This window comes from Danio rerio, chromosome 24 (genome assembly GCF_052040795.2).
Source record: "Danio rerio strain M-AB ecotype USA chromosome 24, GRCz13ab, whole genome shotgun sequence".
Lineage (NCBI taxonomy): Eukaryota > Metazoa > Chordata > Actinopteri > Cypriniformes > Danionidae > Danio > Danio rerio.
Window position 1 is genome coordinate 31705001 of NC_141044.1, and position 11445 is coordinate 31716445.

The 11445-nt window shown below is 35.7% G+C and overlaps 1 protein-coding gene across 4 annotated transcripts in view; it reads right to left on the minus strand.

Moving 5' to 3' along the window:
* Nucleotides 1-9649, minus strand: part of prkag2a (protein kinase, AMP-activated, gamma 2 non-catalytic subunit a) — a 125369-nt gene extending 115720 nt beyond the window's left edge. For all 4 annotated transcript variants that reach the window (XR_015524561.1, XR_015524562.1, XM_087308839.1 and 1 more), the window contains exon 1: nucleotides 9295-9649. Coding sequence is in view for 2 of the 4 variants with exons in the window: in XM_087308839.1 (XP_087164965.1) it covers nucleotides 9295-9378 (84 nt within the window). In the remaining 2 variants the exon portion in view is untranslated. The remainder of the gene's footprint in view (nucleotides 1-9294) is intronic.
* Between the last annotated feature and the right edge of the window lie 1796 nt (nucleotides 9650-11445).

Consider the following 11445-nt stretch of genomic DNA (forward strand, 5'->3'; position numbering starts at 1 on the left):
TTTTATGCAGCGGATCCCCTTCCAGCTGCAACCCATCTTTAGGAAACATCCATACACACTCATTCACTACAGACAATTTAGCTCACCCAATTCACTTATACCACGTCTTTGGACTGTAGGGGAAACCGGAGCACCCGGAAGAAACCCACACAAACGTGGGGAGAACATGCAAACTCCACACAGAAACACCAACTGACTCAGCCAAGGCTCGAACCAGCAACCTTCTTGCTGTGAGGCGACAGCACTACCTACTGCGCCAGTAAACTGTGTCAAGGTGCAAATATTTAAAACACTATAAATGAGTGAAAACCTCAGCAGATATTCTGTCTCTGATTGGCTGTTGTTATTTTCCTCTTTCTTCTTGAATCCCACCATTAGGGCTCTATTTTAACAATCTAGGTGCAAAGTGCAGGGCACAAAAGCAAAAAGGGTGTGTCTGAGTCTACTTTTGCTATAAGGACGGAAAAATCCGCTCTGTGCCTTGGCGCATGGTCTAACAGGGTTGAGCTTATTCTTTTAATGAGTTATAGGTGAGTTTTGAGAATAACCCAATCAGAGTCTCATCTCCCACTCCCTTTAAGAGTCAGTTATGTCACGCCATAGCGCATTTGCACACAGCACACAGCTTGCGCTAGAGTTTAGACCTCCTCTCAGCTGGTCTATTGAACAGTCTATTTTAGTTTCTCAAACGTGCTAGCAATGCGCCTTAACTCACCTCTTTTCTAGACCAAAACACCCATGAGTCTACAAAGTGGCGCAAATGGATTTGCTATTTAAACAACGTGGTGGAAAACGGGAAAATTATTGTCTGAAAATAGCAACATGTCATAGAAACACGTCTTGCGCATTATTAAGCTGGGTGTATGATAGGGCCCTCAGTATTTATTTTCAGTTCTGGGTTTACCTTTTGACTGCTTCAGTCTTCATCCAATAGCAGAACAGCAACAAATGGGTAGGTGGGGATAAAGATAGTAAGGCCCCAGCTGATTGGTCAAATTTAGATAAACAACTAATGCATTAAATGGGTGATGTGGTGGCGCAGTACGTAGTGCTGTTGCCTCACAGCAAGAAGGTCGCTGGTTCGAACATCAGCTGGGTCAGTTGGCGTTTATGTGTGGAGTTTGCATGTTCTCACCACGTTTGCGTGGGTTTCCTCAGGGTGCACTGGTTTCCCTCACAGTCCAAAGACATGCGTTACAGGTGAAATGGTGTATGGGTGTGAGAGTGAGTGTGTATGGATGTTTCTTAGAGATGGGTTGCTGGAAAAGTTAGCGGTTCATTCCACTGTGGCAACCCCAGATTAATAAAGGGACTAAGCCGAAAAGTAAATGAATGAATGAATGAATGAATGAATGCATAAAACGAATGCAATTCATTACACATGTCTGAAATATGGATATTGCATATACTATAATTGCGATAACAATAATTTTACAACATATATTGTGCAGCCCTATCAACAACCCATAGATAGTTTTAACAGTAGTCTATTGTTATATTTCATTTACCATATCTAGATCCAATTCAAAATCCAAAAGCACAGATCTGAGTCTGTTTCCTTATCAGAAAGAAGGACCACAGCCAAAGTAGAAAAGCCATCTGTCCTGTAGACAGGGAGCTCATGGCACCCCGCCTACACATCCTTGGAGCCCAATACCCGATTAAAAACCCATATTTAAAGGCTAGAGATCAGGACAAAATATAACCTCTGCATATCAGTAGTGGAGAGTGGTCAAAATTAATAACAACCCGCCTCACAGAGTTACAGCTTTAGCGCTCTTGTTTTAAGATGCGAGCCTTCGGAAAAATCCCATTAGACGGACATTCTTCAAAGAGCAAGGACAGTCATAACTTGCTGACATGATATAGCACCTCCCTCAGTTACATGAAGGTCAGTGGGGGAGGTTTTGGGCTGTGTGTGTTTATAACTAAATAAACTTAAATGCAGGAACGTAACAAGCTGGCAGCTCTGCTGTTTGTCTATGGATAAACAGAGAAAGAATACAGCGCAGGTGATGACCAAGGCAGAGATTCAGACTTGTGGGGTCTGCAAATCAAATAGCATCAGATATTTTCAAGGCAATCTAACTGTTGGTATAAGTCACAAATGACTTAATTTAACAGCATATAAGAGTCTGGAAAAGCTCATAGATAAAAAAATGCGATAAAAATGAAGTATTTCCTCACCATTTCTTCACATTTCTTAAACTTTTGTGAGTTTCTGTCACCTGCAAGGATGTTTCTAGAAAGCCTAGTAAAAGCTTAATTAGCTAGCCCAGGTGTGCTTGATTGGGGTTGGAACAAAACTTTGCAGAACACCGGCCCTCCAGGACCAAGTTCGGGCATTCTTGTTCTCAAGAATGTTGACATCAATGGTTGGAATAAAAATACTAGGGAAGCCAGTGGCTGTTTTTCTGCATTCTTTAGTATTTCTTCCTTTTGTGTTTCTTCAACAGAAGACAGAAACTCATACTACTTAGCAACAAGCGGAGGGTGAGTAAATGATGACAAAGTTTTCTTTTTTGGTTGAACTATTACATTTACATTTAGTTATTTAGCAGAAGGGACTTACAATTGAGGAGGCATTCAACAAGAAGAGGTAATACACACAAACAGTGCTAGCTATACGAAGTATTTTGTTTGTGCTCAGAGAAATTAGTGCTAGTTTTTATTTTTGAGACAGAGAGAGAGTGAGGGAGGAAGGGAGTGTTTCTACGGGTGGTTTGTCAAGCTCACTCACCTGTGTGAAGGTATGTGTGACTTCATAAATGCAGTGTTTTTGTTTGTTAATGTGTCAGTAGATTTGCGCATAAAAAATTGGTTGATGGAAACGGCAAGATGTGCATACATTTTGAGAATGCACATTAGAAACGTATGTGGATAAATGAGTAGGATACATTTTTTATTTGATAAGAAAACAAAATTTGGCGCCAGTTAATCAGGAAGTGGTGATTTTGTTCTCTTTGACTCATTGGATGGAAACACTGCATTATGCGGACCTCAAAAAATTAGAGAAACCTTGTAATAAAGTAGTGCAGTCTAGCATAAAAGATACTAAAACTGCAAAGTTTAAGTTATAAATAAAATAATTCTAAGAAAAAAACATATTTTAAAAATGAATATACAAAATTCTCAGGTTCTCAGACATTTAATTAAAAGTTATGTGCAATTAAATGACAATGTTTAATATTATAAATACATAGCTCAGAATGCCCAAAGCTTAACAGTACTGCCCGACAAATACAAATATATTTTAAAAACGACCCAATTTTTAAATTCATGTTAACAGTCATGATGTGAATTTGTGCAGTGTTAAAACATGCTAACAATATTCCAAACATGCTTGCATGCGCTAAAATAAAAAAAAAATAATAATTTTTTTGCTATAAACATGAAACATTTCTTGCTAACTGGTAGCTAGTATGAGATCAGAGATGTATAGCAACGAAGAACTACTTCAGTATGCAGTATCTGTACTCTACAGGAGTATTGTTTTTTTCTCCTACTTCCACTTTTACTTTAGTACATATTTCAATGAGTTTAATACTTTTACTCCGATAGATTTTTTATGAGCTGGATCGTTACTCGTTACTAGGGGTGTCAAAATTATTGATATCGGTTCAGTAATAGATCATAACCGGTTATTACCTACTGAAATCATTTATCTCCTATGCAGTAGATGCAATGCAATGTTGCAGTAGAATCCTATGGCGAAGGAGGCGAGGGCGAATTATTAACGCTCTTACTACTTAAAAGGTAGATAATAGTGCACAATTAAACTGCTTGTGAGTTTGCTGGATAGTCTTTCATTGACAATTAAGGCGACACAAAGTGTAAGACCTCGCTTGTCAGCGCTCAAAAAGCAAGCGAGATAATATTTAGATTAGTTTATTTGCTATAAATGCTCATGCTGTTTTCTGTGCATGTATTGGAGTTTTGTTTGATAATTTTAGAAAAAATGTTTTCTTTGAGCGGGTCAAATTAAGGGTACCGTTCATTTATCTTACTGCTGTATTAAAGAACAACCTTTTAATACAAATAATATAGAAATATAAACATATTTATAGATTTTAATAAAAAAAAATTCTTGTGTTGTAAAGAAAAAAATCTAATTATGTATGGAAAGCATCATCAGTGCACCGACATGCACCGAGACATTGAATTGAACTGAATCGATGGCATGATAATCATAACCGAACCAAACCGTGAGACCAGAGTAGATTCACACCCCTACTCATTACAATTATAGACCTTTTTCTTGGCTGCTGCATGGAGGACGCCATAGCAACCAGCGTCTTCCAGTAGAATGTTTGAAACTTCCGTTTACAGTGTTTACAACCGGTAATTTGCACTCCGAAAATAGGTTTCAATAGCGTTTTGAGTGGATTACAAAATGTTTTTGTGGCACAAAACTTTAAAAGGTGTGATAAAGCTGTTATAATCTGTCAGATCTGTGGTTCAAGCGCGAGAGAAAATGTTATCCTAGTTCATATAAATCGTAAACCATGTTTCTTTTTATTTTGCTTAATCACATGCCCCAAAAAAGATATTTAAAATCAACCAAACAAATGATGTCTTTTGACTGCTTTCTTTAATAACTACATAACACAATACTTGTACTTTCACAAATACTTTCAGTATTTGAGTAGTACATTTTGACATAAACTACTTAAAATACTTAAGTACAAAAAATGTTAAATACTTTAGTACTTCCACTTAAGTATGGTGCTTAAAGAGCCCTTCAACTTCTACTCAAGTTACCTTTTTGATAGAGCACTTGTACTTTTACTTAAGTCTGGGTCTCTAGTACTTTATACATCTCTGCTAGCAGTAACAGGTTAATTCATGCTAGCAACATGCAGAACATGTTAGAAACGCTATGCTAGCAAAAACATACTACACTAAAGCAGGCCCGGCCCTTACTAATTTGGCGCCCTAGGCAAGATTTCAGGTGGCGCCCGTCACATCGCAGTAAATTACACTGCTAGTGTAAAGTCATAAGAAACTAAATAGCTTTTTGATTGACTACAACAAGCTGGGAAACCGTCAGATAAGTATGCCAATGCAATTAACGTTATTTCTGAATAGATCTAATATTTACACATTTGCTTGAGGAAGGAATGATAGAGTTACATCACTATTACTATTTTCCATAACATCTTTGCCCTACCATAACATTAGCTGACGTTAAAACTAATTATATTATTATATAATATTGATTAGCAATAATATGCCATATCTGTCAATGTTGGGATGTAAAAAAATATGGGACAACAAATAGCTTTAAATGATAGAATACATGGCAAACATTAGAAAATATTGACAATAAAATAAAAGGTTTAGCCTATTAAAATCAATGGCCTATATAGAAATTAAATAAAGCTATAAAATCTATTTAACTTTTAATTGTATTTGCATATTGATTAAAGTTACTAGTTATTTAGTAAAGAGCAGCAAATGAATCTCTTATTGTGTTTTGTTTGATAACAGAGGTGTTCATGTAAGAATGCACAGATCTATATGAATGAATGAATGAATGAATGAATGAATGAATGAATGAATGAAGCATTCGAGTACTTTAGTAACTGTTTGTGCTCATTTAAGAGAAAATGAGTTGTGTTTAAAATAAAACACGCAGGACGGATAAAAAAAAAACGAAAAAAAGCACTTTTCCGACGGTCTCTTACTGAGAGCTCCACTCCGCGCGAGCTGTCCCGCTAAATGCATAACCCCGGCTAAACGGAGCAGTGCTCGTAATGTCGAGCGAGGAAAAAAGAAAAAGACAGCTGTGAAACATAACCAGCTTTGTCTTTTTGTAGGAAACACACTTTAGATCTTTTTAGGCTAAGAGGTTTTTGAGTTATTGCCATCTATCACTGAATGTGTCAGAAATATCAAAAACAAAACCAACTTAACCGCGCTCAATTCTGGCGCCCCCTGGATGTACAGCGCCCTTAATTTGCCTATGGTGCTTATGAGACGGGCCGGCCCTGCACTAAAGTTATGCCACTGAAAAAAACTAAACATGGTTAAATCTTCTCTACTTCAAAAAGCAATCACAACCGTTTTTTGTGTCTATTTTTAGATTAATTCAGAAAGTATAGTGAAATTATTGAACCTACTGCTTATGTTTATCTGGGCTAATTAATTACAACCAGAAAGTAGGTGCGAATAGCTGGCTTTGTGACCTTCAGTACAGTCATTTATTTACTAACATTTATTAAGAGCAGTAAATGTGGTTAATGTACTCTAATAGTTCACCAATTTGAACTTGAAAGGCCATAAATGTCAACATGACAGAGCTAATACTGGACATTTTATGAGTGATATTAAGCCTCAATGTACGATTCATACAGTAAATCAATACTGTAAATCAGCTCAAAAATCCACCACAGCAATAGACGTTTATCAGATTCTCAGAAAGTTTCGTCACGGCTCAAGATTGTTTACGTTATAAAAGATGTCTGCTCCTGCATATTTCTCATGTACCTGCTATAATGTCAGGAAACTGCCAAAAATACCACAACGCAACACGTTATGTCCACTGCAGCAATGACAGGAGCAATATTCCCTGATGAATATGTATTCAGAAGATTACTCAGTAATGACAGTGGTCTGATAATGACACTAAACAGATAATTAGCAGGTGATTTACTGGACGACTGACTGAAGCTAAACACTGATTATGGTGCAGGGATTTCATTTTTATCTAATAATTATATGTACTTCTTAGGTCATCCCATTATTTTATTTACAAAGAAGTAATCTGGAAGGCTGGAACTGTGTATTATTTCACGTGTATCTGTCACTCTCTCTAGACTGTTTTAGATCATAGAAAGTCTTTGTGTTTCCATAAACATTTGATTAAGGTAACCGCACATTAAGTGATTGTCATCTGTGGTTCTTTAACCCATTAGATTAAATATGATGACTCCGTGTTTAGCTCAGTCAGGTGTGGCCAATTGAAATATGGTCCACACCTGGTCAAAAGATATTCTCTGTTATTTATGCGAGCTGGTGGTTGATTTGAATATTATGAGCCGGCTGTTTAGGACAGATAACAAGTGCTGGCACTGCAGAAGCCAACAATTGTACTTCTGTATAAACTGTACTAAACCTGGTGTGGGCCTATACAGTGCTCAGCATATATGAGTACACCCCATTTTGAAAATATTTGTATACATTTCTCTGAGAATATGGGTAATATATATTGCTGCATTTAAACAAAGCAGATTTATTAAACAGATATATTTATTAATATAATATTTTAGTCACCGAACATCTGTAGAAATGGAAAACTAATTAATTTAAATTCATGCAAAATTTTCCAAAACAAAACTACAAACCACAACATTTTTAAAAAATTGTATATATATTTTTGTTTCTCTTGATTTTTACTATTTTTGAAAATTTTATTTTATATTTTACCTAACATATAAATTTGGGCTATTCATTTTTAAACCATTATTGTAAATAATTTTGTTAGATAAGCTCCAGATTTGGCTTTATTACTGACTAAACTAATGTATATGCACAAATATAATATTTTAAAGCATCCTATAGAAAATATGAATCTAAATTAGAAATTTGTGGGGGTGTACTCAAATATGCTGAGCACTGTATGTGGGTAAGTATGCATGTGTATGTGTGTGTATATATTATCACTTTATATATTATTTAATACAAATAAAAATGTACGGCGGTTCATTCCGCTGTGGCGACCCAGATTAATAAAGGGACTAAGCCGAAAAGAAAATGAATAAATGGATGATAAAAAAATGTACATCTTGAAATTAAATCTTTTATAAAACAAACTGTATTTTTATACACAAGAAAGATGTCCACGGCTGCATATTTCACTCTTATTTCTACATATTATATTATTATATACAGGCCCGTAGCCAGCCTGGTGAAAGGGGTGGTTCTTTATTATTATTTTTTTGTTTGTTTTTGCAGTTATTCACCTCATTTTCTATTATGATCTATAACCATACTGCATTTAGTTAAATTTTAAGCAATATTTTTGGCTGGATTAGCTTGTCGGATGGTCAATTTTTGATGTACCGAAAATATTTTTTAAAGATTTAAAATAAAGAATTATGAAAATAATTTAGATTTTTTTAAATACAAAGTTATTAAAGCATGTACCATTAGGAAAATGTTGTCATTTATTAGACAAATACCAAACTGGCCAACACATTCAGTTTTCATCAGTCAGAATTTAGCCATTATACGTAATAATAATAATAGTAATATTAATAATGTAGAGCAGGCGTATCTAAACTTGGTCTTGGAGGGCCAGTGTCCTGCACAGTTTAGCTCCAACTTCATTTAAAACACCTGCCTGAGGTTTTTAGTACACCTAGAAAGAGCTTGATTAGCTGATTCAGGTGTGCTTAATTGGGGTTGGAACTAAAATTTGTAGGACACCGGCCCTCCAGGACCGAGTTTGAACACCCCTGATGTAGAGCTTCATGATTTTTTAAAGCCTGTTTCGAAAAATTTGAAAATTCATGGATAACAGCAATACTTAATAATAAGTATGACCTAATACTTTTAAAAATTGCTATAAAAAGGGCCACTTTTGGTGCTTCGGACCATTACATTGGTCAATTTTTTCTTTCATGAATAAGTTTCAAAAATAGAAGTTAGGCTACTTGTAAAATGTTTTTTTTTCTATTTAACAATAAGTCACTGGCGAAAGATGACTTCCCTTACGTCATATTCTGCGTGGTCTTAAAACATTTGATGGGTTATTTGCAAAATTTATGATGGCATGGCAATCAAAATATTACAAATGAGAAAAAATAGTGACAAAAATTCTTGACCAATGGCAAATTCTGGACGTTTGTGAGTGGGGGTAGGTTTTTCGAGCCACCCGAACCCCCATGTCTACGGGCCCGATATATATGCTATTTCTGGGACCATACAGTAAGTGAGAATAATAATAACAATATCAATAATGAAATAATGAATAACAATAAAAACAAATGAGCACAAAAATGTGAAATTAAAAATATATGTGTGCTTATTTCTATATTTTGTTTTGTTCTTGCCCAAAAGTACAGTTATATAGCTAAATAAAGAAATGTGTGTAGCATTTTAATATATTCAGGAAACAAACTGCATGAAACCACCTTTGAAAATAGAGGTCAGATCATTTTACAGGTCATTTCACAATGTCATTTCGAAACCATTGCGAAACCAATGTGATTTATTTTATTTCTTTAAAATACACAACTTTGTCTTTGGATCTGTGAAAGAAGTCCACAAATATGTGGGAGATGAACTTACAGGCATGTTTATCCGAAGCGATATCCTTTTTCTTGTATTTTTCTTCTCATCTTTCTTCTTAGAATCCATTGCAGTGCTGCCCATTTCCCAAAATAATGGTTTTGTTCTTTGGCAAAGGCTTATTTAACGCTGGAAACCAGAATAAAAGCCATCGCTCCAGCATATGAGAGCAACAGAAATATAATCGGCTACTTAAGTTAATAGTATATTTCTCGATTCCTAAGGCTTTTCCTTCGGTTTCAGAAAAACAAACACGTGCGCCCTCGGTGTAAAAACAAACTTGCATGCGCGGATCAGCAGAGATGAAGGGAATGAGATGCTCTGCTGCTGCTGTGCGTGCGTGTGGAGCATCAGTGCGCGCGCACGCGTGTGTATGGAGGAAAACCGCGCTGCATCCAGCCATCAGTCAAGTGACGTTGCGTTTGGGGGCGGGACTACAATGCACGTTCAGTTACTACGGTTACAAGTGATGATCCCGCAGATTAAAGAAATAGTCTTTGTTTATGTGTGTTTCGTGTGAGCATTATATATTAAACCTTTATTGATCCTCCTTCGACTTAGTCCATTTATTTATCAGGGGTCGCTACCGCGGAATGAACCGCCAACTTAACCACCATATTCATCAATTAACCTATAGCGCATGTCTTTGGACTTGTGGGGGAGAAACAGAGCACCCGGAGGAAACCCAAGCCAAAACGAGGAGACCATGCAAAATAGTTTAATCGTTTTTTTCGAACAATTAAAATAATTGAAAAAAAAAATGTCATGCAAACTCCACACAGAAATGCCAACTGACCCAACCCGGGACTCGAGCCAGCGACCTTTTTGCAGTAAGGTGAGAGTGCTAAGTTAACCGCTAAGCCACCGTGTCACCCTAATATTTCAACATATTCAGAAAAAATATATTAACAATGGAATAATAATGATAATAATGGGGAAACTATTAACAGAACAAGCTACTAAAAATGTTAGCAAATAATTATGAAACTTGTATTATCAAACTTGTTTTAATCCACAGATATTTAATTAACATACAAATAATTAATTCATATATGATTTATGGCTAATTGCTGTAATAATTATATGTTTTTAGAATATGAAGTGACAATTCCATGTGACAACTATTAAAACACAAAAAGGCCTGTTTTTTACTGTTTGTCATTAAAACAGAATCTGTCAATTCTTTTACTGTAGGTATACTATTAAAACACAGGAAAAAGTCTACTTTTATACAAAAGTATACCATTAAAATAAAATATAAATAAAAATTTAAACATATACATTTTAATATAAAAACCCTTGTATTGATTAAAAATGTTTCATGTTTTTACAGTAGTTTTACAGTAGTTTTACCTAATTTAATGTTGTAGTTTGTGTGGAGTTTGCATGTTCTCCCTGCCTTCGCGTGGGTTTCCTCCGGGTGCCTCAGTTTCCCCCACAGTCCAAAGACATGCGGTACAGGTGAATTGGGTAGGCCAAATTGTCTGTAGTGTATGAGTGTCTGTGTGGATGTTTCCCAGAGATGGGTTGCGGCAGAAAGGGCATATACGCTTTGTAAAAACTTGCTGGATAAGTTGGCGGTTCATTCCGCTGTGGCGACCCCGGATTAATAAAGGGACTAAACCAACAAGAGAATGAATGAATATTTTGCATGAATTTAAATGTAATAACTTTTCATCTCTAAAGATGTTCTGTGACTAAAATATGATATTAATAAATATATCTGTTTAATAAATCTGTTTTGTCCAAATGCACTAATAAATATTACCCATATTCACTGAGAAATTGATAAAAAATATTTTCAAAATGGGGTGTACTCATATATGCTGAGCAGCACTGTATATTTTTACAACAAAAAGTGCTTTCATGGAATCCTTAACCATGCTCACACTGCCCTCTTGTGTTCAACCCTTTTTGGCCAGTAGAGTTCGCTATACACTCATGTTTACATAAAGATACACAAATACTTTTTAAAGTTTAACTAGCCTGAAAATTAAAGAGCTCGGCTGCGTTACAGCCTCACATTTGAAAACTTCACAGTCTCAAATTAGGTCCAACCCAGAATCAACAAGTTATTCACTATGGTCCTTAACACACAATATCCCGGATCCCGTTCCAACGCGACAGAATATATTCCCGAAAACGCTTCAG